At 49.6% G+C, this 27,633-nt stretch overlaps 8 protein-coding genes across 8 annotated transcripts; 4 read left to right on the top strand and 4 right to left on the bottom strand.

Annotated features, from left to right (window-relative positions):
* Nucleotides 1–621: 621 nt before the first annotated feature.
* On the bottom strand, nucleotides 622–3,904 carry PV09_09079 (uncharacterized protein). The gene is made up of 2 exons (XM_016363071.1): nucleotides 3,223–3,904; nucleotides 622–3,158 (listed from the first exon to the last, which is right to left on the bottom strand). Exons 1-2 carry the CDS (start codon nucleotides 3,443–3,445, stop codon nucleotides 1,603–1,605), a joined length of 1,779 nt encoding a protein of 592 aa, XP_016209085.1. The 5' UTR covers nucleotides 3,446–3,904; the 3' UTR covers nucleotides 622–1,602.
* A 6,573-nt stretch (nucleotides 3,905–10,477) lies between these two features.
* PV09_09078 (uncharacterized protein) lies at nucleotides 10,478–13,948 on the bottom strand. The gene is made up of 2 exons (XM_016363070.1): nucleotides 11,485–13,948; nucleotides 10,478–11,421 (listed from the first exon to the last, which is right to left on the bottom strand). Exons 1-2 carry the CDS (start codon nucleotides 13,818–13,820, stop codon nucleotides 11,376–11,378), a joined length of 2,382 nt encoding a protein of 793 aa, XP_016209084.1. The 5' UTR covers nucleotides 13,821–13,948; the 3' UTR covers nucleotides 10,478–11,375.
* A 118-nt stretch (nucleotides 13,949–14,066) lies between these two features.
* Nucleotides 14,067–16,639, top strand: PV09_09077 (uncharacterized protein). The gene has a single exon (XM_016363069.1). It carries the CDS (start codon nucleotides 14,385–14,387, stop codon nucleotides 16,068–16,070), a length of 1,686 nt encoding a protein of 561 aa, XP_016209083.1. The 5' UTR covers nucleotides 14,067–14,384; the 3' UTR covers nucleotides 16,071–16,639.
* Nucleotides 16,640–16,893: 254 nt separating this feature from the next.
* On the top strand, nucleotides 16,894–18,772 carry PV09_09076 (uncharacterized protein; the record flags this gene model as incomplete). The annotated part of the gene is made up of 5 exons (XM_016363068.1): nucleotides 16,894–17,085; nucleotides 17,137–17,339; nucleotides 17,392–18,362; nucleotides 18,412–18,523; nucleotides 18,584–18,772. The coding sequence occupies 5 exons, from the start codon at nucleotides 16,894–16,896 to the stop codon at nucleotides 18,759–18,761; spliced, it is 1,656 nt and encodes a 551-aa protein (XP_016209082.1). The 3' UTR covers nucleotides 18,762–18,772.
* Nucleotides 18,773–18,960: 188 nt separating this feature from the next.
* On the top strand, nucleotides 18,961–19,701 carry PV09_09075 (uncharacterized protein). Its single transcript, XM_016363067.1, has 2 exons — nucleotides 18,961–19,117; nucleotides 19,164–19,701. The coding sequence occupies exons 1-2, from the start codon at nucleotides 19,008–19,010 to the stop codon at nucleotides 19,531–19,533; spliced, it is 480 nt and encodes a 159-aa protein (XP_016209081.1). The 5' UTR covers nucleotides 18,961–19,007; the 3' UTR covers nucleotides 19,534–19,701.
* Nucleotides 19,702–19,774: 73 nt separating this feature from the next.
* Nucleotides 19,775–25,101, bottom strand: PV09_09074 (uncharacterized protein; the record flags this gene model as incomplete). Its single annotated transcript, XM_016363066.1, has 6 exons — nucleotides 24,778–25,101; nucleotides 22,688–24,676; nucleotides 21,556–22,641; nucleotides 21,106–21,509; nucleotides 20,336–21,059; nucleotides 19,775–20,281 (listed from the first exon to the last, which is right to left on the bottom strand). The coding sequence occupies exons 2-6, from the start codon at nucleotides 24,659–24,661 to the stop codon at nucleotides 19,775–19,777; spliced, it is 4,695 nt and encodes a 1,564-aa protein (XP_016209080.1). The 5' UTR covers nucleotides 24,662–24,676; nucleotides 24,778–25,101.
* Nucleotides 25,047–27,022, top strand: PV09_09073 (uncharacterized protein). Its single transcript, XM_016363065.1, has 3 exons — nucleotides 25,047–25,063; nucleotides 25,190–25,869; nucleotides 25,926–27,022. Exons 2-3 carry the CDS (start codon nucleotides 25,378–25,380, stop codon nucleotides 26,505–26,507), a joined length of 1,074 nt encoding a protein of 357 aa, XP_016209079.1. The 5' UTR covers nucleotides 25,047–25,063; nucleotides 25,190–25,377; the 3' UTR covers nucleotides 26,508–27,022.
* Nucleotides 26,646–27,436, bottom strand: PV09_09072 (uncharacterized protein; the record flags this gene model as incomplete). Its single annotated transcript, XM_016363064.1, has 3 exons — nucleotides 27,386–27,436; nucleotides 27,313–27,334; nucleotides 26,646–27,250 (listed from the first exon to the last, which is right to left on the bottom strand). The coding sequence occupies exons 1-3, from the start codon at nucleotides 27,395–27,397 to the stop codon at nucleotides 26,646–26,648; spliced, it is 639 nt and encodes a 212-aa protein (XP_016209078.1). The 5' UTR covers nucleotides 27,398–27,436.
* Nucleotides 27,437–27,633: the final 197 nt, after the last annotated feature.

The raw sequence follows: 27,633 nt of genomic DNA, 5'->3' as shown, positions 1-27,633 counted from the left end.
TATGTTGGAGAGTAAACATGCGCATTTGCTTATACACATAGTCGAGTGTATTCATGTGCATTTATCTGTAATGTGCATCACTTTTGCTAAAACAATGATGATCGTTCTTTCGAAAGGACAAGGCTGAGATGCGACGCTCAAAAAGAGGTATCTCAACATGCTCGTCATCGTCATCGTCCTCCTTCCTCTCACGAGTCACGAAAGAGACGAACGTCTTGGCCTTTTTTTTTTTTTTTTTTTTTTTGAAATACTTGGGGAAAGGGTTCCCGCTACTCTACAAGTAGGAGCCGCGGCTTGAAGAGGCAAAAAACGACTTTTTGAGAAAATTAGAAATAAGATCCAAAACCCAGCGCCGCGCTCTCACGGGCCCTCCGCTGGCCTGGGTCCTCTGGCCGCTTTGCCTCGTGCGGGCAAAGTGATGAGGATCAACTCCCCCCTGGGCGGCCCGCTGGTGGTGAAACGACCGAAACAAAAGAGCAAAACGTTCGTCTGCACCCACTCCCCAAGAAGCCGTCGCGCAGAAAGCACGGGCAGCAGTAATACAGTGGAAAAGCCGTTTCGGCGAACCACCCTTGTTTGTTGACTGATCGCGGCTTGGACAGTATTCCATTACTGCTCAATCGGGAATCGCCTTAAATGGTGTTGACACAAGGTTTCCTCAAAAGCGTGCTTTGGTGGTGTGAGGCCAAGCCCCGTCCAAAGTGCATCATTCGCCATTCCGGATGCGCCACTCCTGGCACATGTGCACGCCACAGGCTGTTGGCTACGGTCATGGCTGAGCTGGGAGACCTTCTTTGTTCGACATTTGTTGCTATTCTGAAGTATCTCAATCTTGGGGACTATTCATCAGATCTGATCTGGCATGACATTCGTCAAAAAGATCCTGCACACTTGAACAGTAATCTGCAAATAGACAGTTCGACATAGCCACATACGGAGATAGGTTTCTTCCAAGACACTGCCCTTTTTCGCATATCTTACAAGCTCGTAAATCAACAAGAAAACCCACCATCTGCGTAGTCGATGCAACCTTTGTACCTGTCCATGCTCAGTCCAGATCCTGTCATAAAGGCCTAAATGCAACCCGTCCTCCAAAAACAGCAAAGAAACCAACAAGAACAACAACACTCCATTTTTCAACCGTAGAGAGCAAAAGGGAACCCAAATAAAAAGGAAACCAAGCGGCTGACGACCTAGGTTCATTGTGGAGGTTGGTTTGGTCCCCCCAAAAGATAGGTCCGTATTAGAGATTACACAATGGGTATCACGATGTAGCAATTGGGGGGGGGAAACAGGGGTTTGGTTGAAGGTTTTGGGGGGAGGGGGGGAGGAAAAAAATAGCATACTGTGGCGTATGCGTATTGTGGCGGCATTTGTTCGAAACAGCAGGTGCTTTCTTGTTGAGACGGGCTCAAAATCTGCTCTAGCTGAAACGGCGCCCGGTGCTTGCGCCTTGGAACATTCGATGCTCGACCCTGGACGTACCGCTCTTAGCCGTCCGGAAAGGGTCGCTCAGCCTGCTCGATTTCGACCCTCAGGCGCGCTCGGAGGACGGGCGTGTACGGGAATAGGCTTTGTTCGCGTACTCTGTTTCTTCCATCTTCACACGAATTGATGAGCGGTGGCGAAATATTGAGGGTCGTCCCCAAGCGAGGCGTTCATGAGAGACCACGTCTCAAAGGCTGGATCAGATTCCGGAACGAACTGCTGCATCTGCTCTGCCACGTGCTGCACCCTTTGCTGCTGCTGCGGCCGGGGCGTGACGGAATTTCTTCCATCCTCGGGGGGGATTTGTGGTAGTGGTTTGTCATATGAGACCGACATGCGAGTTGGGTTGGGAGGATTCATGGTGTACTGCTCCGGGAACATCTGATATGTGCTCCAGTCGAGTGGGTTGGTGATGGTCGCGGACATGGCGGGGCCCACAGAACTCACGCGTGATTCCGCTGGTGTCTGATAAGCGGCCATAGAGGCGGTCACGTTCATGTCGAAGCCGTCCATAGGGCTCGAGTTGGTCGTCTGGGCGACAAATTGCATGGGCGAAGCATCCTCGGATTGGGTGGTCTGATTAACGGGAGACTCCATGGACGCGTCCTGGTTGACGCTGAACGGCGGGGACATGAGGGAAGTTGACTGCGTCTGGGTCGGCTGCGAGGAGGAAGGAGCAGCCGAGACAGGGCGTCGGTAACCGTGTTCGTAGGCCAGCTCGACAATGGCTTTGATGTCTCGAGGGCAGGCGCCAAATTCAAGCAAGTCCTGCAGCTGTGCCGCGTTCTCGCCGTGGGAGCGACCGGTGGCTTCCTTGCTGAATCTCAGGCCAAGATCGGTCGGGAACTGGCCGTGGCGGCTCGTCAGGAGCAGGCGCCACTCTTGGTCGATTTCGGGCTGACGGAGCAGGCCGATGATGACCTTGGAGTGATCCCACTCTTCGCGTTTGACGCCGTTGTCGTAGTGCGCAGCGACGTGGTCGCAGCGCTTCTCCCAGTCGTCCAGCATCTCGCTGCAGAAACCGCAGCCCCAGGCGGTCCGCTTTCTTCGGACGTCGACCTCCTTCGCTATGCCCTTCGCGTGAGGACAGTCCTGACAGCCATGGGCGTCTCGATGATGGGACTTGAACAGCGTCTCGGCGAACAGGATCTGGTTGCAGTCCGGGCACGGATACTGCGTCTGTTGCTCGTGGTAGCGCTGCTCGTGCACCTTCCAGTCGTACTTGCGGGCGAAGCCCTTGTTGCAGGCGGTGCAGAAGTACTTCTTCTTCGCTTCGACGTCGCTCTCGCGCTGACGCGGACTGGGGCGAACGGGGGTCGTGTTGACAATGGATGGCCTCGCGCTCTTGACCACGGGCGAGCTCACCAGGGTTGCCGAGTTCTGACGGTTCAGAGACACGACGTGGGCCGTCTGCAGCGACGACTGGCGGGCGCCATTGACGGGCAGGGTTGCCTCCCAGCCTGGATTGACCGTCTGTTGGCCCCGATCGGACAGGTGACTGAAGGTGGTGTTGGTGGATGCTATGGAGATGCGCTTTGCGCCGGCGGAAAAGACGGAAGACGCGCGGGACGAGCCTTGGGTGGAGGAGGCGACGGACATGCGAGGAGCGTGGTTTGGGCCATTGAAGGTCGAATGCGGACGATGCATGGCACCGGAGCTGTGGTTGATCTCTGGTGTCGACTGCGTTAGCGAAGGGACGCGTGGCTGCGAGGTGTTTGGGGAGGGCGCAATTACCGTCTTGTCGGTCCATCTTCAACCAACGATAAACATCGCGAAACGAGTAATTTCTAAGCAACTCGAGGGCCTGAGCGACATCTGGAGGCATGTTTTCGTGAGACGGCGGGGACGTGTTCACGACAGAGCCTCCGGTGCTTGCGTTGGGAAACAGGTAGACGATCTCTCTGCCAGAGTTGGATCGCTTGGGGGCGCCATTGTGCGCTTCCGGTTGGAAGTTCATTGCAGCAAAGCCAGACAAGGGCGAGAGAAAAGGGAAGGGGGGAAAAAGGCGAGAGCAATTATGCGTGCAGCATGAACGTGAAGCTTGCGGTCGGAGATGAACGAGTGAATGCAAGCGAAAGCGGATGGAGGAGGGATGTTCTGGTGAGTTCGGAGAGAAGAGAAGAGACAAGCGAGCGACGAGAGAGGGTCGGGACGGGATGGGCGGAGAGGTGGGATGGGGAGGTGCAGGCCGGGCAGCAGACGACGGACTCGAGCTGGGGCGGGGGTGGGCAAAAACGGGAACAGAGGAGAAAGCCCTAAGCCAGCAGCAGGCGACGAAGCTGGCAGATTGGAGTGGGATTGAAAAGACGACGGACGGGGGGATGATTGGGTGATATACGGACGCTGGTGGGAAGAGGGAAGAGGGAGAGATTGGGCGAGGGGAAAGCCAGGGAGGACGATTGTATTAGGAGGAGAGGCAGCGTCGAGGGGGGCGTGAGACAGATTGGGGGGAGACACGCAGCAGAGAGCCGGCGGCGGGCGGATGTTTTGGGGGGGGAAAGAAGAGGACAGGCGAAGAGAACAGTAACAAAAAGCGCAGGCGGGCGTGTGGCCGCGAGAGAGGGGGCGGCCAGCGAGCGTGTGCGTGAGGGCGCCGGCGCCGGCGGGGGCGGGCCAGCACAGGGCCGCTGCAGCTCAGCAGAGCCAGCTCCGTGAGGCCACGGCTGCGTGCGTGCTGAGAGAATCCGGGGCTGGCGCCGCAGGCCGACTCCACCACCGCGGACGCTCGCGGCCTGGCCTGGCGACCGGCGGGCGCGGTGCTGCTGGCGGTGCGCTGCTGCTGCGACCTGCCTGCCGATGGCCCACGGCCGCAATCATCGCAGGCAGCGAAGCACGAGCTGCGGTGCCCACGCAGCCCTCCTCTCCGCGCGGGCCTGTTGGGTCTTGCCTGCTGTTCGTTCTCCCTCTCCACTCGGTCTCGCTCCTCCATTCTCCTGCGCCGCATCTGCCCTGCTGTGTGGTTCCGCACGAGTGCACACGCGCAAGCTTCGCCATGGTTGCGCTGGTCGACGCGTTTCGATCATGCCTGGCCACCCTGTAAGTTCGTGTTTGTTCTTTGCTCGCAGCCACGCCGGCCTGCACGAGCATGCTCGCGCCTGGAGCTCGTTGCTCCGTTGTTGTTGCTCTGCCTCCGCCTTCCTCCCACCAGCCCGACCACGCCGACGACCACACTCCCACGCCGCGACGAGGAGGACGAGCAGCAGCGCGGTGCAGCTCTTCCGCAGCGCACCAGTCTCGCGCCCAGGACGGCGCTGTTTCACACGGGCAGGGATGTGGATGAGCGCAGAGAAAGCCTAAACCGGCCTAATACGCCTGCGTCCAGCTTCGGCCCCGCTACGTCCAGCCTAGCGCGTCAGGATACGGTCCCTCTGCCCAGCACGCTCGGCGTTGATCCATGACTACTGCTGTCAAGCACAGAAACTGTCATTGCACTGTTTCAAACGTTATCTCCGTCCCCAAAAAAAAATTCCAAAGACGAGTCCATCCGACATCGTCTCTGAAGAGATCCCCCAGAGAGCAAGGGCGTCCGTCTTGGCTGTTCGCCGCGCACTGGTGCTGTATACACAGCTCCCACGCGCCCATCACCCCTCCCCATGCCAGCAAAGCCCGCCCTCAACGCTGTTCCGCCAGCAAAAGATCGCGAATCGGGCCCGATGCCATGCACTGACTTGTTCAAGGCTACGCATCAAAGACCTGATGTACAGTAGCTGAATGATGCATTCGTGGCCTGGCAAATCATGCCTTGGTCGCTCCACTAAAGCGCAACGAGATCCAGCCGTGGCTTATTCCGCGACGTTTGTTAGCAGCACGCTTTAAAATGCCCGAGCAGCCATGCACGCCCGCCTTGCAACACTTTCCGGCGCTTCGTCCATTTTCACGCGGTCATGATCTCGTCAAACGTCTTGTCCACTCCTCGAGAATGACAGAGGAGACGAGCCTGTGTGTGGCCATGTGTGAGGAAAATGTCCACCAGCGCACGTCGCACTGAATCTATCGTCCGGTGCCCCAGCACGAAGCTTTGCGCCCCTCAGAGCACACGCAACGAAAAGAAGCTTTCCATAATGGACGGCGACCATGTAGCCTTTACCGCAGGCGCATTCCCCATCAGCAATGGACGTGCCAGCCACTGCTCCTCGGTAACCCAACCTCAGCTAAAAATAAGAACGAAATACTGCCCGCTGCAGAATACGTACAGGACAGCTTTGGCAACCAATACGTTCAGTCTAAGCAAGAAACAAAACCACGCACATGATAAAGGTTCTTAAATTGCCCTCAGTGGGACACGCACGTCTCTAGTCGCACTGCACTGGCTCTTGTAGCGGTTGAGACCCGTGCAGCCCTCGACGTCATGGAATCAGCCGCGCAGAGGGGAGCTTAATTACCCAACGGTCCCGCTGCTGGTGCCATTCGCTGGGCTCATGCAGGGGAGCTATCTGACCATTGTCTGGTTTCCGATTCACGAGCGACAAAAAGGCTCCACTTAAGATTGCGTGTTGGCAACGCGGCCATTCCTCCCACCTTCTGCCCACCTCCAGACGAACTGCAGAGCATTTCTTGAAACCTCTCCGAATTTCTGCTCGGAATGATGTTCGTTCAAAGGCCTTTGTTTGTTCAGCATCCAATTTCCTTTGTTTTTTTTCCTTTCGTTCCGCCGAGCCTCTTTTCTTTGTGTCCAAGATGTCTCGTCTGCATGACTCCGAAGCTTTTTTGCGGGGGAAATGAACACGATAGATTCTGTACCAAAGGGCCCAGCAGGGTTCAAACGCGAGGACAATGCTCCCAGTCTCATTTCGATCGTGAAGACGAACATGTGCGTGTGCCACACCAAAAATGCCTTCATTGGACGTTTCCAGTCTCCTTTATTCAGCAATTGCGAGCACCCGTTACGTTTGGGGAGTGCAATTGGCCCAAACCACAGTAGGATCATTGAGGTCATTCTACATACGGAAAGTTGGCCGCCCGTCTTTCCTCAAATCTGCTCCCTTCCCTAGACCTTGCGTCTCTTCTGCAGACTACTAACCTCAACCTTGAAGAGGCCGCAAATTATCCATATCAGGACGCTTCGACCCTTCTTGAATACTAAAATTGAAAAAAAAAAAAAGTGGTGGTCGCACTTTGCTTAATCTGAAGCAGTCTAGCAGTCGCCTGAGGCACATCACCCAAAGTTTGGAACTGCACTGCCTCATTATTGTTCTTCCCCCTTCCCCTCTCCCCACAAGAGCGCTGCCGAGGCTCAACCGAAATGATAGAATCATCCCAGCTATTTCGTTTTACTCCTACCAAACGTGAAAAAGGTCTCGTCAGAGGTTCGGCCATGAGTCGTTCATCCCAGCTGTCGAGATACTGGAACCGAATGTGCAGGATCTCAGACGCGCTCTAGCCGGATTGGTGCCATGGCTCTGTATCGGCTGTGGGCAAGACAAACCTTTATTAATTACAAGGCATTTTCTACGCTTCTATTGAAACATGTCTTAAGGCCCTTGACAGCATTACTGGTCCTGTTGGACGCTAATTCTGGAATACAAGGAGTTGTACTATCGTCACAACCCTGAAAAGCCTTTCAAACTCTCCAGGAAGCTTTGACGGGAGAAGCGTGTAAAGCAACAGCCTTAAAGCAGACGTCACGACGTCAGCGCTTAGCGTTGAGAGATGGTTTCGACATTGATTTCCACCCGCTTGCTAGCGCTGATCACAAACGCCAAAAGTCAAACCGCAGATCGGTGAAGAAAAACCACCCGTGGGAAACAATCTAGAATAATTCAGCCAGGTAACTGGTGATCCCCAAGCCAGTCCTTCGGCCCTAGCCGAGATTTTCGAGTGCTTCAGAAGGATCTGCTGTGTTTTTTACCAGGTCTGTGGCCGCAGGCCTTGTCAATACGTACCCTGGTGTGCTGAATATCCTGGTTGCAGGTCCCGCCCTTCAATTACACAGTATTTGACCACTCGGACCCTGGAGTGACCAGCTGTCCATCACGAGAAAGCTTTATCGATTTTGGAACTCGTCAGCTTGCCAAAATTATCTTGAGCAAAGAAAAACGTGACGTTCAGCAAGCTAGTTTAATAACTTTCGAGAAGGGATCGTCATGCCCACAATCGATTTCTCTCGTCCTCGTGTTTGCGCACACGGCACTGTGCAGAGACAGAAAACACAAAGCAACACCGAGGCTCGTGGCATTTCATGTGCCTGGCTTTGGTGGCTGAGAATTCATGGATCCAGAGAAGGTCTCGAGTCAGAGGCAGCGGATTCCAAACCCTTTTCTTTGCTTCTGGCCTGCTTCTGTTCTCTCAAACCGCATTCACGCCACAGAGCTGCACCATTGACTCCGTTTCAACCTTTGATGTCTAGCTCGTCCGCTAGTATGCAGACCGGAGAGTGCGTCATTCACTTGGCGGTCCAGTTCGAGCCACTGCAACTGCTGACGACTATGACCAAGTTGTAAGACCCAAAAATAGTTGTCGTGAAGTAAGGATGATGGGGAGCCAGCCCAATGCATTTCCGCTCTCTGCCTGCAATCTGAGTCGCACGAACCGATTTCAGCCTTATGCAGCCGGACCTGCCGAAAATAGATGATTACGACCAAGCTAAATCCAAGAAAGTCGTAATTAGCTCGAAGTCTTGCTTTAGCACACAACAAGATTCTTTGTCGTGACGCGTTATTGGATGGGATCTTCTGTCATCGATCAGTCAGTCGTGTCGCTCGTACTTCGACTGTTTCGGCGTGCGATTTGATGCAAGCTTTTCTGCAGTTCGAGAGACGCGAGAGACTGTTTGGAAAGCGATGATGAGCTGGTCTAAAGTTTTAGATGAGCTTCATGGAACGCTTTTTCGTATCTGCGAGGCTTTGTATAAGGTACATTGAGCCCGATTCGATCCAATGGTTTCTGAGGCTATCTTTTTCTTTTCTTTTTTTTTTCCTCGTCTTGGAAAAAGGCCTTGGCAAGATATCAACAATCGAAAGTAAGAAAGCCGGGACTGCAAATTACATATCCAGGAAAGCTATCATCTCAGTTTGCCCAAGTTCAAACCACCGTATTTGTTCTTATCGGCGTGAGCATTTTCCGGTTCGTTGAGACTAAACCTCGTCGCTAGAGTCCCCAATCAACCCCTCACACGACACAAGCTCTGCTGCGAGGTGACGATCTGTTCTATGCACGGCACTCTCGGCGACTTCCAGCCTTATTCAGCTGCCTACACAATCCGCCCATTTCGGCACCTGGACGGAGTGAGATGCGACCAGTATCGTTCTATCGACCAAGCGTGACCTAGAGGGCCCAATGGCTGCCCCAAGGAGTCGTGTGGGCGCAAGGGCCGAACGAAATTGGCGACCTGGAGCTCTCCACTTACGCGCCGAGCCTAGCAAAGCATACATCGCATCGCAAACCACGGACAAGACGCCCATCTTTTTTCGCCCGTGGAGGACGCAGTTCGGCGCACGTCTAGCCCGAACGGATGCAGTTTCTTGCGGTGAGACACATGCCGCGCTGTGCTCTCTCCTATCGGGGCCATGATGAGCCACTCATTTCAGCTCGCCCGGAGTCGGGCCGCCATTGTTGACTCACTGTACGGGCCAATAGGTGCGAGTCGGTGTCCGAACTATATACGAATGTACTTTGCGTCAAAGCATGCTTTTGCAGATGACCTCGCTGCAGTGAACAATTTTTGTTCGGCTGAAGGAGCAGCACGACGTCGTCCTCGACGGCCACTCGAGTGGTGGCGCGCTGAGCCTCCTCGTCTTGAGCGAAGGAGTAGACAATGTCTGGGTTAACGCCCTTGTTTTGTGCGCTGCAACTCCTTGCTTCTGCGCATATGTACCCTGATCAGAAAGGAAAAGCGAAGCACAAAGCAAGCCTCGTTCTGATGTAGCATGGTCGATAACCAGTTCAGCTTCGATGTGATCATGAATTGGCTCAAGGTTAAGCCCGTAGATGACAGTCCGCATGTTTTTTCTAGCTTCTTGGCTACCAATATGTCATAACATCCGTCTACGCAGCTAGTAAAGCGCGCATTCTTTCTGCGACGCATGTCGAACTCACAAGGGTGGTCGAGTTTGAGAGACAAATGCCCCACATAGAATCCTCCGCATGGTCTTTTCGGCAAAATTTCTTGCTCAGGTCCTTCCAAAACATACTGCTGCGCATCAGAAGCTGGTCTTTCGGTTCTGGACTGCGAATCAATTTCGGCCAAAATGATCGCCCCGTCACTCAGAACGTGAACAAGAGTGAGGCCCGCGAAATCGCGCGTGGCTTTCGTCGAGCTCCTGAAAGAAGAGAAGATCGAGGCGAAGAAGGATCGGGATCCCGCAAGATACTACGCTGTGACAGGAACTAGGCATCAGCTGCAGAACGGCCTGCAATGGGAGGTTGGAATCCGCCGATTGCTTGAATTCTACGAAAAACCGTGGCGCGGCGAGGGTTATCAACCTTGCACCATGGGAGACTCCTCCACAGTCCCGTCTTAAAGCCTTCATATAGAGCCAAGGAGGACCGCAATCCGCAATGTCGCTGACGCGTCATACGTGCAAACCGTGCCCGCGTCTCACAAGCAGATTGTGTACGTGGCCCCGGCGAGTGTGAATCCTAAGAGAGAAATTTCGGGCCAAAACTGGTGACACGCCGCGAAGCGGCCTTCGCCGGCGAGACTCTGGCTCCTTTGCCAGCGGCTCTAGGCCCCATCCACGTCCGATCTTCGTTCGACGATACTCGTAAGTAACACCTGGCGCCGGCTCCGTTCTTCGTACCTGGATGTCACACCTCGGCGCATCCAGCTGAGAACAATCCCTTCCTGCACCACGGGCCGATGTGCTTGCTGGCGTGTGAACGGATCGATGTTGGAAGGCCCGTGGACAACGCAGCCTTCGTCGTTTATTCCTGTTCTGACTGGCACTGTTTCGAGTGCGAGACTGGACCCTACAAGCAACGCGGGCACTGTTCAATGCAGCGTCGGCGTCGGCGTCGGCGTCGGCGTCGTCGTCCTCATAGATGGCCGTACGGAGTCTATGCGATGCTATCGCCCTCATACTTCTTGCCGTTATTGCAGACATTGATGCTATCTGTTTCAATGCGTATTGCTGATTCTTTTGCTAATTCAAGACCCAGATCCTCCAAATAGTTGATCAATCTCAGTAACAAAGATTTTGCCGGTGCCTATACCGAGAGATACACGTACAACAAATTAGTTGCTTTATTGCAGCCCCACAGTGTTTCACTCATGAATGGCCCTATGTTATTGTCATATTTCAGTGAGAATAGTAGGAGCTTCATTCTAGACCAAAATAGAAGCTGTCACAAAAGTTTGATACAGTCGCCTTCGGAAACCAAATGTCTAGCGTTTGGTTGGAGACTCATGTCTTTGATTTGGCGGTTCGAACAGAGTAAAACGTAGTCTTTTGAGGCTTCGAAGCTAGTCGGACGCGATTTTTGGTGTATGAATTATTCGCGATATGGCTATCGAATGCTCCTAGGGGGAGACCGTCCACCCTATTGAAGCTGAGAAGTCTGTTCGTTTTGCCTCACCTGGCCTAAACTTGGCTCAATGCCAGACTGTCCCTGGCACAGTAAGTTTAGCAGCTCCGTTTTGTACTCTTTCAGCGGGAGTATGTAGTCGATATGCCATTTTTGTTCGAAGAGAATTTTTTTTCGACCGCAAAACTCTCTATTCGCCGCTTACAGCTTGAAAGGGGCAGAAATATGGCCAAGAAGAAAGGTCAAATGTCCAGGAGCACTTGAGCTTAAATTTGATTGCTCGTCAGCTGCTGTATGTTCTACAAACGATACTCGGAAGCCAAGAGGTATATTGCGCCAATCACAATTGCTTGTAGCCTACAACGCCATATTCTATGCATCATGGCCATCACATGGCTGGAAAAGATTTGAATCATCACGCAGTTTCATGACGCGCTCAATGCAAGGCAGGCATCAACAGCTCTACCAACCCTGTGATCGATGTTAAGAGACGATTCCATGGTACGAAAAGTTAGGACGGAGAATAAAACGCACCTTCCCTCGTTAGCCCTCACCACGTCGACAATGACTTCTTTGTCCAGCTGAGGAAACATGCCTCCGAGTGTTTCCACCAAGTTCTTCTCCTCCCTCGCACTGATTTCCCTGGCCTGCTTTGCCTCTGCGCTTGCTTGTCTCGCCGCAAGTTCTTCTGCACTAGGTTGCTGTTTTGACGTGTTCTTCTCGCTCACACCTGAATGAGGTGCAGGGGATCTGGATGGAGTGCCTGCGGGTCCTGACGATCCCGAAGATCCGTCGTCACCAAAAATGCGACCAATGCTTGACAGCGGACGTTGTATGCTGCGTAGCACAGCTAGTGCAGCGTTGTCTTCCGATTCATCATCTGTCTTTGAGACAGCGCCATTCGCGCGCAGGGACGTAGAGCGACGGGGAGTCGACTGTTCGGCATCCATGCTGTTCCTTGGCGTGACTTCTGCTCGTGCAAGCGTGGATTTCTCACTTGGCATCAATCGTGGGGATGGCGGGGGTTTTCCACCCGGTAATGGTGGTGGCGCCAGCTCATCTGGTGGATGTTTCTCGGCTATTGCTGACACAGCTGCCTCGACGTTCTTTTCGAATTCTTCATCCGTGATAGTCAAGCTTGTACGGTCCAAGTTTTCTATGAATTGGATAGCACCCATAAGCGAGGAAATATAGTAGCCCGCCTCACCACCTAGTTTGTCTTGGTTTCTGAAACGGAGGATGTACTGCACATTAGAGACAAGGTTTTCCGGGTTGGCATGAAGAACAACGTAGATGAGGAGGGGTATGAAAGAGTCTGCAGACTGATCTGATGAACTGTTGCGCAGGAAGCCAAAAATGACCTTGCAACAGTTGAGGATACAAATGACCTTATCCCTTGGTGCGCGGTAGCTCTTAATCTTAAGGATTTCCTTCTGGGCGAGATCCATGAACTTCCTACCCTTTTCTCCTATTGGTGGGATATCCAGATGTTCTTCCTTCACCCAGCCGTAAATTCGAACCTTTTGCGCCAGAACCTCGTCTCTCTCGACGTCTTCCTGATGCTGTCCCCTCCTTCCCACTCTTGGCGGCTCTCCAACTCTCCGTTTTCCTCTTCCAGTAGTCGGTTCTGGAGGTGGTATTGCTGGCGAAAATGTCTGCGTGTACAACCGGTTCATGACCAGCTTCTCCATGCCTTCTCGAGCATTGTCAAATTCAGCGTCGGATACGGTGCGCCAAACCTCGCATTGGGCCATCTTTTTAGCAATGAACTCGAGAAAATCGGATATGATTTTAACCTGTTCATGCACCATCCACGGCTTCTTGCCAAATTCAAGAAGAAAGGATCGAAGATACTTGGCGACAGGGTCTGCTGATTTATGGCGAAGCTGGTCGAGAAAACGTTGAAAGTCAAAGGGAAGGTCGGCTTCCGGGTCGGGTTGCGGTGGCGGGGGAAGACTTTTTGATATCTGTGGCGTAAGAGTTGTTTCGGCTTCCGCAGGTGGAGATGCAATGCTTTGCTGCTTGAGAGACGTAGCGGGACTCCCTGGAGCTGGAGGGCCTGCAAGCGAAGATGTTCTTGGAGGTGGTGATTTAAGCGTCTGGCTCGAACTCAGTTGCAGATCCGGCGTACCCGTACGAATAGGTTCGAGGCTCGATTTCCGAGGTGGTGGATGTTGCGTTGCAACTCCAAACGGCTGTCCTAGTTCCAACCGAGGAGACATAATTGCCTGCTCATCAGGAACTTCCTTGCCATCATCAAACTGTTCCATGATACTCGCTATCTCTGACTGAGAATCATCCATGCCGTCGCCACTTTCTGGCTGAGTGTTGGTTGACGGGACATTTGGCTGCTGACCGCTCAACCCCTTCGTCGAATGCTTCTCATCTTCAAAAGCAGTATCCAGACCTATTCCAAGCCCTCTGCCCTTTCCCATGTATTTCTCGTCCTTTGGGGGAGGCGGGGGAGGTTCAGGCGAATTATCTTCAACAACGGCAGCCAAGTCGCCGTTGAGTGGAGGAGGCGATGACGGTGATGGAACAACCATTTGTACAGGGGACTGTTGTTCATGTTGAACAGCCTCGTCGGACAGCTCTTTCCCTAGTCTACTATTCTTTCTATCTGCCGTCTCGTCAATCTCTGAGTCTTCCATAGCCTTCTCGTGATATGCTCGCTCGCCGCCTTGAGACAATGACAGAACCTCTATTGGCTGCTCTTTGGTATTTTGGTCATCCTGGCCACCAGCACTCGGCTTAGCGCTGGTACTTTGGCTCAGATGCCTCTCAGCAAGATCTTGGGTTGCTTGTTGGGACGTATGCGTCGATGCCGCTTCCGCGTATGAGCTGGCTGGCTGTACGGGCTCAGGAGACATCGGCAACGCGGCTCAACTCGTACATGTACATGAGAGAGACTAAAAGAGGCAGAAGAAGCAGTAGAAGAAAGCTACGGCTCTATTTACAGCGCTGGGCTTTTTCCCGATGACAGGCAGCACGTGGGATGTCGGAGCTTGGGCGATGACGATGCCCACACTCCTTGCTGCAGGGTTGGTTGCGTCTGTTCGGTCCGTGTTGCATTGGCTACCCACTTCTTTCCGCACCAAAATTTATACATACTGCACCATCGAGAACAGCAAACTTTCAATCCCGTCTTTGTGTGCTCCTTTCACAGTCCTTCATGCGCGAAGAGCACTGTGTTTTTACTTTAAAGCATCGCAGGCTTGTCTCCGACCATACTGCTTCAAATTTTCCTCCATGCCGTTTACGAAATTGATGCATTTTTCGCAAACACGCAACTGCGACACAAGACCACCATGATAGCAACCTTACTACATTTCGATTCTTGACGAGGTTACGCGCAAGATATTTTGATTCATACATCTGATCTCAAGCACCAAGGACTCTCTTTGATCAGTTCCAGCTTCGTCAAAGAGACCACCATGTGTGGGATCTATTGCGAGATCAGGGCGCAAGAGCCCATTACACCTAGCCATGAAATGGAGCTGCTCCTCAGACAACGTGGCCCCGATCATTATGGCTGCATACACGAGAGCCTCATTGATCCAAATGAAACAGCTCCTGGTCTGATCCGCATGACCTTCGCAGCATCAGTTCTCGGACTTCGTCACGATGAAGATGATAAGCCTGTCCTCCAGCCGCTCGAGTTATCTGGTGATCTCGGTTGGCTTTGCTGGAATGGTGAGGCATGGAAATATGACGGGAAACGAATTGCTGGATCTGACACGCGATTTATTGCCGAAAGGTTGAGTGAAGTCTCAGGCGTTGCGCAAGACTTACACAAGAAAACAATACAGATTCTAAGTAAAATACGAGGGCCTTTTGCATTCGTTTACTTTAGCCGACCGAATAGTCGCCTGTATTTTGGACGAGATTACGTGGGTCGAAGATCACTCCTTTGGAGCAGGGATCAAAATGGCTCGCTTTTCTTGTCCAGTGTAGCAATGAAGACAATATCTGCACATTGGGAAGAGGTAGAAGCGGACGGCATCTACTCTCTGGAAATCACTAAAGCCCTCTTATCAGATTTCCATGCCGGCTATTTGACATCTTTTGCGAGCAGAACTCCCTACGTGTTAGCCGCTGACGAAGAGGAAGGATCTATCACAGTGCCATGGTCGTGCATAAATACAGCTTTACCACCTCTTGTAAACGATGCAGCTCTTTCTACAGCCATCTTATCACGATTACATGAGAATTCATGTGCGGTATCGTCTCTACTTAAAGTTCTTACCGCGTCCATAGAGCTGAGATTACCAGACCGTCTCAATCTCAAACACCCACCAGTTGCAATTTTATTCTCCGGGGGACTTGACTGCACTCTACTGGCACGCCTAGCGCATGAATGTCTGCACCATGACACGATGATCGATCTCCTTAATGTGGCATTCGAGAATCCACGAGTCCACAAGAAAATCGGTACTGGTACCTCTCCTTACGAAGCTTGTCCGGACCGCATCACAGCGCGACAGTCTCTCGCGGAATTGCGAAAAATTTGTCCAAACCGATGCTTCAACCTAGTATGTATCAACGTTCCGTTTGAGGATTCCATGAGGTTCAGAGGTGAAATCAGCGCGCTCATCCACCCTCATGACACAGAAATGGACATTTCGATAGCTATGGCTCTTTTTTTCGCTGCAAGAGGTCCGACCCAGAGTAAATTCTTGCTCAGCGGCTTGGGTGCCGATGAACTCTTCGGAGGATATCAGCGCCACGCCTTAGCTTACAGACGAGGCGGATATTCAGCCTTGCTGCAAGAACTTCAGTTAGACGTGGATCGACTTGGTAAACGTAATCTTGGACGTGATGATAGAGTTATTTCTCGTTGGGGAAAGGAAGCTCGTTATCCATATCTTGACGAAGGTGTCATTGCATGGGCTATGAACGCGCCAATCTGGGAAAAGGTAGGGTTTGGTTTTGCGCAAACCGATAATGAGGAAGGACTACTTGAACATGCAGCTTTAGACGATAAACTCATCCTGAGATGCATAGCCAAAAAACTCGGAATGGCCAACGTAGCGGAGGAGAAGAAAAGGGCAATTCAGTTTGGCAGCAGAAGCGCTAAAATGGAAAGCGGAAGGACAAAGGGTAGCGAGAAGATTTGCTAATGCATCCCTCATGATCAATTATCATTTCTGTACGCGGGGCTGGCAAGTTTGCCTGAGCGACCAAGTCCAGTATGATCTTAATATCGAATTGTACATGAGAACAAGGCAATTCAATGTCATTTACGGGTCTCAAGCGGTTACAAATGCACATTGACTGCGGAAGTTGTCTCATCTAGCTTTCTTTTTCGACTGCTAATCAGAAGTCCATGGTTGTGTGCATGAGGTGAATACGACGTGGTTACATGAAGAGCTCGAGGAATTCTCTCGATTCATCACGCATACTCGTTCACATTGAAAAACTATATGGCAAGCAAGAAATTACGGCCTTGATGACCCTCTACCTCTAGAGACTGTCAGAAGTGGATGACTCGTGGTCTAGGTCTTAGACGTCGTTATTTCTAGGGCACAAGTCCTGTCTGCGTGGGATTCAGATCGCGTCATCCACTGCCTTGGTTTCGATAAACCTACACTGCAATGGTCTCTAATTTTTGTTACTTTGCTTGCAGTATTTTATATGACTAAGTCTTATCAAAAAAACTCACTGAATGTAAAAATAGTGTTTTCTTCCTACGCAGAACCAAGTTCAAAGAGATTTCATTTTCGAATAAGGCTACAAAGAAATTTGTGTTGTCCGGAAGCAACTGTCCATTCGCCGGGAGGATCGGTCCGAGCAGCGCAGCTTGAACCAAAAGTCCGCCAATCTTACAAGACTAAAAATAAGAGTTGTACCGCGCCTATGCAATACTCTCTTTGCACAAAAAAAGGGATCCTCGAGTCTGCTTCCTTATGTCCTCCAGCTCTTCCCTAGGCTCCCACGTTCATTATGACATTCAAACATTCTCGTCGCCGCCAAGATATACAGGCCGCTGTCGGCAACGATGAGTCTGAGCCTCTTCTTGGTAGCGAAGGACATTATGATCACCAAGGTGACTTCGTGACTGAAGATGAGAGACAACATCTTGCTCGCGGTTTGCATCAGCGGCATATCGGCTTGATTGCCCTCGCAGGGGCCATTGTACGTTCGCTTCGTCGGGTTTAGAAATTTCACGCAAGCTAATGAACGAAGGGCACCGGACTCTTTCTGGGACTTGGAGGTGCAATCCAAACTGGCGGACCGCTTGGTGCTTTACTGGGTTATGCAACGGTGGGATTAATTGTCTGCGCGGTTCAGTTCGCCCTCGGTGAAGTCACAGCGCTGTTGCCAGTTACAGGGTCATTTGTCAGGCACGCAGAATTCTTGATTGACCCTGCTTTGGGCTTTGCAATAGGGTCAGTGAATCTCAAGTACGCAGTGAGAAAATCTGCTAAATCGTCTCTAAAGCTATAACATCGTATATGGTAACTGGTTGTCTATACCGGCCGAGATATGCGCTATTTGTGTGCTGTTCCAATACTGGACGGACATCAACCCCTCTGTCTGGATCATCACCACCATTCTATTGACGGCTCTGATTGGCATGTCACTGATACATGTGTATGGCGAAGTTGAGTTTTGGTTTGCCATTCTCAAAATACTCCTGATCATCTTTCTCATTGTGATTGGCGTCGTCATCGATCTTGGAGTGTTACCAGGACAAGAACGCATCGGCTTCAAACATTGGAAAGATCCTGGACCGTTTGTTGAGTACATAGCAAGCGGAAAATGGGGGAAATTTCTTGGATACTGGCGGGTGATGGGCAATGCGGTATTCTCATTCGCTGGCGTCGAGTCGATCGCAATGGCAGCAGCAGAAACTCGAAACCCAAGACAAGCGATTCCTGGAGCATGTAAACGCGTTTTCCTTCGCGTTTCCTTGTTTTACATATTCGCCGTTTTGATCGTTGGTATGCTCGTTGCGAGTGATGATCCGCGTCTCAATGACGCATCTGGCACGGCTACGCAGAGCCCCTTTGTGATAGCTGCAAGTGGAGCTGGTTTCAAGGCCATACCGTCTATCGTCAACGCCGTTTTAATCACATCCGCATGGTCATCGTCTAATCAAGCACTTCTCTCAGGTACGAGGGTTTTATACGGCCTAGCCTTAAAGAGACAGGCTCCAAGTATTTTTCTCCAAACCACGAGCTGGGGAATTCCCTATGTATGTGTGATGCTACAAACTGCTTTCATGTTTCTAGCTTTCATGAGTCTCAGTAACGGCGCTCTAACGGTATTCTACTGGTTCTTGGATCTCGCCGCTTGTGGCGTGCTCATCAGTTGGATCACCATATTGCTAAATCACCAAAGACTTATTCTTGCGATGAAAAACCAAGATATCCCGCTGGCTCAATTACCTTGGCATAACTCATGGAGTGGTGAGTTGATGCAACCTAGTAGGTATAGTTTGGGTCTAAATATTCGCAGTATATTCAACGCCAATAGCACTCGCTTTCTGTGTGGTAATACTGCTGACAAACGGATATCCCGTATTCACCAAAGGAAATTGGTCAACAAGCTTCTTTGTGTCAGCCTATCTGTCCGTTTGCTCCGTACCCCACAAATCTGTACTTATTTTACTGACAATTTCCTCTGAAAGTGACATACCATTAGTAATCACAGCTTATTTCTTATGGAAGATTGCCAAAGGGACGAAAATGGTTCCCTTAAAGGAAATCGCTTTACGGGAGGCACTGGAAGAAGTTCAGCTGCATCCGGAAGAAGCTGAACCACAAATCACTGGCTGGAGGCGCCTGATGACATTTTTATGGGATTAAATACTACTTAGAAACACCAATTAAAGCTAGACCATATAGATCTGCGCTGAAATCATCTCACGTCCAACATCAAAGAGTGTTATCCGACCATAAAGTCCGACGGAGTCCATAAATTAGTAAATTATTTAGTGAAGGATGTTGTGACGCACGGACTCTAGATCTTGAAAGTGATTCGATCCTCTCTACCCACGTCGAGAACAACATTCCACACACATCACCATTTTGATCATATTGACGGGTATTACCATGTCAGAATCGAAGACAAAATCGATATCTCAAGGCTTGAAAACGCCATGGCAGTCCATTGCTGTTGCGTCGGGAACCTGCGCCGCGCTCAACGCAATTTTCGCAAAACTGTAATTGCAGCCTTCGATATGGCGGACAGTCTAACGTTGTCAACAGAACGACCAATGATCTTACGACATCATTGTCTATTCGAGTTGCAGATTCTCTATATTTGCCGTTGCAATATCGCCAATATCTTGATCTCGTTCTCCGCGTTGCCGTTTTTGGCATTTCATTCTTGTTCACTGGAACAATGTGGGCACTATACACAAAAGCTTTGACTGCAAGCCCGTCAGCAATTAGGGTCAATATTGTTAACACATCAAGCAATTTCATTGTCACGGCTTTACTTGGTGCAATTATCTTTGGCGAAAATTTGCCACTCCTATGGTGGGTTGGAGCTAGTTTTCTTATTGCGGGAAGTGTCATCATCAGCCAGAGAGACGACGTTTCTACAGAGGTATCTGATGCAGATAAGATCAAATGAGCTCAAAAAAACATTTGCAACGTTTTAGGGGTCTTCGCGTTATAGAAATAACTAGTCACGAAGCGTATTCTTGCTTAATGGTCTCAATAAGATTACATACCAATCATCGAATTAACTATCTGGTGTTTAACGCTGAAGAAAGAGTCTGTCAACACCTTTTGTGCATTGCCATTCGACGTAACCCGGGAAGCTTGGTAAATCTACGAGATACGCGGAGGAGTTCTTAAGGCTCCCGAACATTTCAAAGCACTGCTAAAGAATGGTGATTGTACATTTTTTTTCTTTCGGTCAGGCTCATTGACCAAGGCTTTTCCTTCGCCATCTCACCAATACTCGGGGATTTGCAGTTGCATCCAAATTTTCGTTTGAATTCCTTGACTGTGAGACCCTGCAATTCGTGATTGGCCTGGCTGCTCGCTCGTTCCTTCGCATATCGCCCACTCTCTCCCACTGCAGTTGCTACAATCTCCCGGTGCACAATCAGACCAGCCATAACCTTAGATTTTCCATTTGCAATTGAGGATTCAACGTGCTTGCAAAGAATTTGGTAAGCTTGGCATCCATATACTTGTGAGAGGTTATGATGCAGTAACGTAACAGGGTGGTCGTGGGCGAAGCTATCGTAGATCGCTACATTCACAAAGAATGGCTTGATGTGAATATCAAAAAAAGACTGAACCTCACTGAAATTGAAGCCTGAGTCAATAAAAAGTGCTCCAATGTATGCTTCGACAACATCTGGCAAACACTGTAACAAATTAGCGCTATACGAGTTTGAAAGTTATCAAGATTTAGAATATACCTTTGGAGGATCTTTAACATGCAACCAATAGTCAAGTCCTCCCTTCTCACTAGGGCTATTTTCGGCTAGCTCCACTTCTTCGACATACGCTTTTATATGCATTCCTAACGAGGGACTGCTGTGGCGTACATACCGATGGAAGCCAAGTTTAACGCAAAGCGCGCCCAAGAACTTATTTGATACCATAGCCATCTTGTGCTCGGTAAGCCATTGAGGATTCTTGTTCGGATAATTGTAGAAGAGATACATGATGCACACTAAGTCTAGCAGTGCATCGCCCAAAAACTCCAGGCGCTGGTAACATGGCACTCTTTCCCAAATGTGCGGCATGGACGGATGAGAAAAGGCTGAACGTAGTAGTCGCGGCCAACGGAAGTTATACCCCATCTGCCTCGCTATTCTCTCTTGTAAATCGCGCTGAGGTGCTGTGGCTTCAGCAATTTGCCATCCTGGAGGCTCGTAAAGCTCCTTGTACTCGGCCCATGTTTGTGCTGTGTGGTTCGGATTGCGAACCAGTTTGCTTACTGCTCTAACAGCATCATTCCAAGTATGTGGTAACCATTGGTTGGGATTGTTGTGCTGAACAAATGCCGCTCCTATCAATGCTTCGCAAATATCGGCAATTGTCTTATTACTTAGGGAATGTTTGAAGTTATCCGTGTTTTTTGTGCAACCCGCACCTTTACCCGCAACAAGCTCAATGGCTTCGGGATACCATAAACGCCTTCAATCTCTTAGACAAGAACGATCATAATCGATAAAAAGCTTACCTAGAGAAAGCCATTGATCGAACATATGCGGTGAGCTGAAACTCCAGCGCAGAATTCATCAAATTCTGATTACAGATCATATGCATCCGCGAGACATGGAGATCGAACTCATCATGGTGTGGCCTTGAAGCGTATAAAGAAATCGATGTTGCTGTTTTCAGGAAACAGTCTCCCATGAATTCAAGACGTTCATAATTGTTACCCATTCCTGGACGGAAGTTTGACTTGTCCTCAGTATCAAGGTCTTCACTATTCTCCGAATCCTTTGTCATTGCTTCAAGCGCAAGAGCTGGCCCAACGTCGATGCCGATGAGATTGGCCGCCTCTAAAGCTATCAGGTAATCTTCAATGCGATGGATTATGGCCGGAAAAACAAGAAACGTGGTGACGACATCAGAAGAAAGCTAGCAGTAATCAGCAAGCGAACGCTTATAGCCAGCCCAAACTTACAGCGGAAATAATCAAAGGTTCGGGGCATAAGTATGTTTTCTTATTTCGTTTTGTCGCATCATCTTCCTCACGCTTAGTAGGAGGGGCAAGAAAATTTTGACGGTACGTCAATTTTGTGCACTCCATGACTGGTTGTGTCTTGTCCCATTTAGGCCACGCTTCATCAAACTTCTTGCCATATAGGCTCACGCTATATTGTAGAATATTCTGCCTTATGCAGGAACCATGTCCTTTGAATTCGGCCGTCTGATCTGGTATTTCGTCAAGTGGCTTTAGGCGCGGTTCAACTCTATGGCTGAAGTACCGACGGTTGCCTGCCCAACGGTCAACGATAAATTTGTTCTCAATAAGCTCAACTGGCATGCCAGGTGTCCATTGTTGAAAGCGGCCAAGAATTGCAGATTCCATTTCCTCCCAATCTATGCAGTCGCGACTATTACTGACTGTTGTCCATTTCTTCAGTATTGGGACGATCCAGTAAGACATTTTGGAAGGAGAGTTTTCGAAGACTTTTGCGTTGACGTGATTCCATAAAAGTAGAGAATATTTTGTAAAAGTTGTGATTTCTTCATCATTGACCCTAAACCCAGGCTTGGATATTGTCTTCACGTGTGATATCTGATATGTGTTCAAAAATAGCGGGAATGACGGAAAGTCATCCAGTGGGTTTCGCGTGAGCAGTCCTAGCGGTCGATGCGGTCGTTCAAGTCCCTCCAGCATATCGATTATCAGAAGGTGTACGACTTCTGGAATAGATCCTCGGCCGGCTGCCCACAGAGATGGCTTCAGTTGCATTTTATATTTACCGGGATTATTCTTATTCACCGCGAGACGTGAATTCGCATCTCCAGGCCTAATCTTTCTTGATTTCGGTAGGAGATTACTATCCAGAAAATTGCCCTTTAAGAGTTTGATACACATTTCGAAAGCTGCTGAACGTTTTGCTAGCGCTTTCCTCGGGTAACGAAGGCCAAATGCTGAATGAATGGGGGAGTGTTTCGGCATAACGACTTCGCAAAAGTATCCCCCACTCTCAGCAGAAACAACATAACTTGGCTCAGTAATAGCATCTATATCTTCTGTTTGCTGCTATTATGTTAGCTTTCAGTAGAAATGAAGTCAGAGAGCATACTAATGTTGATGCAAAGAGCGACAGAACCTCAAGTGCAGACCAGTAAGTTAACTTTGCCTGCGACTTGGGATGGATGAAATATCTCCCGAGCCTTTCAATGCCCTTTAATCCGTCATCATTGCCTGTAAGTCGTCGCTCAGGATCTAAAGCTTCTATCCATTGACGAAGTTTGAGTTCTTGATGACGAACAAGAGTCCTCATGCTTTGATGCAGCTGGTTGCCATGCTCGATCATATCCACGAACTTCGAATTCTTGTGTCGAGCTCGACCTTTCGACTGGACGTACTGAATGACAGACTTATATAGGTCAAACCGAATCACCAAGTTACAATCTGGAATATCAAGTCCCTCCTCAGCGACGGATGTCGCGAACAGGCAGTTAACTTCTCCATTTCGAAATTTGGCCATAATTTGCACTTGTTTCTGCAAAGATATATGTTCATCGCCACCTTTCGAAACTTGACCAGTAAGCAGACCCGGTCTTAGGTAAGTGGCTCCGATCTTCGAGAAAATTTCTAGAAGCATTCGAGCAGTTGCCCTCTGTTCAACAAATACGAGACACCGAACTTTAGAATACCCCTCGTAGTGATCAATCAGGAATCTGTGCAGCTCTAGCACCTTAGAACTTAGGTCTGGAGATCTAACCTCTGGAAGTCCGAAGTGGTGGCCTCGGACAACATCAAATGCACGCCGTAGAGCTTTAAGCTGAGTATCTGTTATTTCGATACCATGATCCGTATATTTCTCCCAAGTCATGTAAAGATGTGCTTCTGCTACATTCTTTTCACTTTCTCTCAAAGTAATTTCCCAGAACTTATCAGCGGCCCAATGACCGAGCTCAGAGCTGAAATTCTGTGAAATTCTGAGAAGCCGTTTGTACGCAGGAATGTGACACAGATGCTGTTCAATTTGTAGGTGCAATGGCGATTTGAAGGGGTCCTGAAGAGTCTGGAACCATAATACAATCTCTTCCGCTTTGTTTCGAAACTGGGGAGAGAGACGAAAGGTCGCAATTTTGGAGTCCAACAGCCTTTCGAGTTCAAGAGCAGCAAGTGTAGGGTTGGATTTGGCATCAATCGGCGAGGCAGTCATGCCAAACACGCGAGGTCTGCGTTCAAGGGAACGGTTGTGTGGCGATTTATAGAATTCTTCAACAATCTTGGCATACGGATGGTCCTTCTTTGCGTGGTGCACTTCATCAAATACCAGGAGATTAATTTGTTCCATCTTTATGAGGGCGTGACCTAGGCATTGATGTAGAATTGTGGGTGTGCATACGATTATCATGTTTTCTGCTAAACATTTCTCCCAAGCGGCACGCTCCAGTAGATTCTTGGCATTCATGTCTCCACATCTTGACGCAATGTTTTGGTCGATATTAGTCATAAGCACAGCAGTCTGCTGATAAACAAGAGTATTTGTTGGAGCCATGAAGATAGTTGTGCGATGGGCGTAACCTTTGGCACGATCCTCGAGCTCTTGGTCCAGCATGTGGCGTATCAGTAAAATAGCAATGAACGTCTTGCCCGAGCCAGTTTCTAGGACGGCAATTGTATTCTCCTTCTTCGCACGCTCGTAAAGTTCTAGTTGATACTCGCGCGGATCATTGAGTGCAAACTTGCATGGCTGTACCGTTGAATCACCGACGCTTGAACCCCCATCGCCGATTGTTAGCTTCTGTTTTCTTCGCTCTGATTGTTCGTAATCAATATCAGCAGCTCTTTCGAGAACTTTATCTTTGAATAGTTCCTGCTGAAGCAACCGAAACTGCCTCGTGGAATCGATTGCATTTGATGTTTGATCAGCCTCACCTACCGACTCGTCATCGGTATCGTCAATTTTCTGTACGTCACCAGACTTAAATAACATGTCGCACGCTGAAAATTTGCCTTCAGAGCTCTGGACTGCATCAGCAGAGACGAGGTCTGGGACGTAGTTGCCCATGACGGAGGTAATAATCTGGAAAGCCGCCATTGAAGCGTCGTAGAACTTCAGAAATCAGCAATAATTTACAATCTGATCTTGACTTCAATGATGAAATGGGAGACTTTCGCCTTATATGTTGAATAGATGAGCAGAACCATGCGTACAAGAATCAGTTGTTGAGGACGTGTTTGTGCTAAGGCAAAATAGGCGAACCAAGGCGAGGCTTTGTGAGTTGTTTTGCTGTAAGTCAATCAAACAATATGAAATTTGTACGACGCGAGCAGCCTAGTAGTGAGGCAGCAAACGAGTATTGAAGGTGATGACTTTCGTAAGAGTTACAGGAATGCGGAGCTCGTGATGTATCCGCGTCCAGAAGCGACGTCCATGTCACTAGAGAGGTGTGTTATAAAACACAATTGCGACAGGCGTCCGATTACAGTCGTCAGTGAGGTCAGTTGTGACGACAGAAACACAATGATTGAACCCATACCATTCGCTCATGGCTCTCTCATATCTCCTCCAGTAACCCGACACCGTTCGAAGATATCGAAGCAAAGATCGTACTAACACTGACAGTGCGCCGATATCGGAACTTCTTCGCGACCTTCAAAGCTTTAACGGGAATTACCAATGTTATCATCAAAGCTTGGAACTTCCCAAGTCGAGTTTGTTTCTACGACGCGCTTTCACGCCGATTAGAAACGACCCATATAAGGCTTTCAACTCCTCCTGTGACGTCTCTTCAACAGAAACCATCTGACAGCATGGTTGCAGAACCTACGACTTTGCGAGGTCTGTTCCGAGATGCGGAAGACAGAAGGAGAGGTCTGGATGAGTTCAGCTCGACAGTAAGCGATGCATATCAGGAAAATCTGGCAGCGGCGATTACATCATACGAAGAATGTTTGAAAGTCGCGAACGAAATAGCTTTATTCAGCCCAAATGAAACGCTCGAGGACATTAACTCCTCAGATCTCGAGTATTTGCTTATCAACTTTCGACTTGCGCAGCTGATAGAAAAACTCACTCGTGGAGAGCGAAAACAAAACCTTTTGGCAGCGAGAAGCAGATACGAGAGGTTTTTGAAACTCCTAGACTCATATGACATTCTTTCAAAGGCGGACACGAAACTTATGGAGCAATACTTCGAAGATCCAGACAAGTTCTCCACTGCCTCAACAACCGACCCTATTGCGCGAAGAAATGCAAAGATCGCGCGTTTCAAAGAGCAGAAGGAACTTAAAAACAAATTAGATGTAAGCAGCTCGATATATCTACACATTCAGAACCAGCTTATCTAACCCCGCCACAGTATCTGCGTAAAAACCCTACCGCACTCGAGAGTGACGAAGATGCCCTCCGCGATCTCCATCTGACAAATATCTCTCTCTGCGTACATGAGACGTTCCAGGCATTAGAAAGTATGGCATTGGAACTACAAATGTTGGCCATGGCACCTCCAGCGCCACCCAGCGATCCTTCACTACACAGCTCTGACGAAAGGCAACGAAATAGCAGTGAAATATACAAAGATGGCTATTCAGAGAGACTAGACGATCCCTCTCTCCTTAAAAGGGGCTGGAGTGGTCCCCTCCTCAGCAAGGACGGAAAACCATTACGCCCATTCACCTTGACCGACAAGAGAACAGAGCTAAGGAAAGGTGTATTTCGGCCGGATCACAGTCTTCCGACTATGAGCATCGACGAGTACTTGGAGGAGGAGAGAAAGAGGGGGGGTATTATTGAAGGCGGAGGTGAAAAGTCAGGGATTAGACCAGAACCAGAAGATGATGATATGGACAAGGTTGACGCAGAAATCATGAAGCAAAGAGCTTGGGATGATTGGAAGGATGAGAATCCAAGAGGTGCAGGAAATACCATGAACAGAGGATGATGACTTAATGTTGGCTTGGAGAGTGTCTATGGATTTTGCACATCCTTAGCCGCGCATACAAGCAGTCTTTTTTAAATCAAGGCTACGACCTAAACTCAAGTTGGGCGACAGTAGGAAGCCATTGTTTTAGGAGCCTATTCAGCCTGAATCAGGCAATATAGTTCCTTCAAAAGCATATTCACTGCGTTTTGGATGCTCTGAAGGAGATCCAGAGGGCAGAGAAGTTCCCTCAAATGCGTACGGGCTGCGTTCAGCGTGCCTTCCGGGAGAAATTGAGCTGGGCAAGGACGTTCCACTGACGGCGTACTCGCTGCGTTCAAGATGTCTCTTTTGAGTGCCAGTCTCAATCGCTCGGATGTTAATATGAGCAGCTTGCACGGCCTTGTATAGAGCGTCATAAGCAACCTCGTAGTTTGAGGCCAAAATTTGCCCAACGTCTCTGGTAGGCTTCTTCGCGCCGACGGGGAGGGTTTCCATAATGTTGTCTAACGCAATTTGGACATCAGGACGTCCTAGTAATGGATGGTCCTCCAGGTCTTTGACCATTCCATCCTCATACTGAACATCTTCTCCTACTTTCTCAAACTTAGTTGCGCTCTCCCTGTCTAGATTGAGCGAACACATCGCAGCGATGAGATCTTGCATCATGCGAACCACTCTCTCGTCTCCAGTAGAGTTTTTGCAGGCCTTTGCCCAACGAATATCTTGCAGTTGAAGTGCAAAATATTCGCCGTGAGTCTTGGCTGCAGAACTCTGTGGTTAGCAATTTCACGCATTTGCCGCACAATGCTAGAGGTCACCGTACCAAGCTTTGTGGCTCTGCCCTGCTTGAAATGATAAGCTTGTAAATACTCCAGTACCACGACAAAGTATAATACCTGGAAGACCATTGTCAATATTTTTATCTGGAAATACGGCGGGGAGACGCGGAAATTGAAGCTCTGAAATTTAGGATGGCCAACAGCGCTCCCTCAACCAAGGAATTCGCAATTTATCAGAATTCCAGACGGAACAGTAACTTCAGGTCAGACGATCCTCTTGTTTTTCAGCTTTTCAAAAATGCAAGGACTAGTATATCTTGATGTTGAGAGGTGCATGGCTGCGATTAGAGTGGACTGGGCGCAGT

Source organism: Verruconis gallopava (genome assembly GCF_000836295.1).
Source record: "Verruconis gallopava strain CBS 43764 unplaced genomic scaffold supercont1.53, whole genome shotgun sequence".
Classification (NCBI taxonomy): Eukaryota; Fungi; Ascomycota; class Dothideomycetes; order Venturiales; family Sympoventuriaceae; genus Verruconis; species Verruconis gallopava.
Note: the sequence above shows the minus strand (reverse complement) of the source record. Positions and strands in the feature narration are given on the sequence as shown.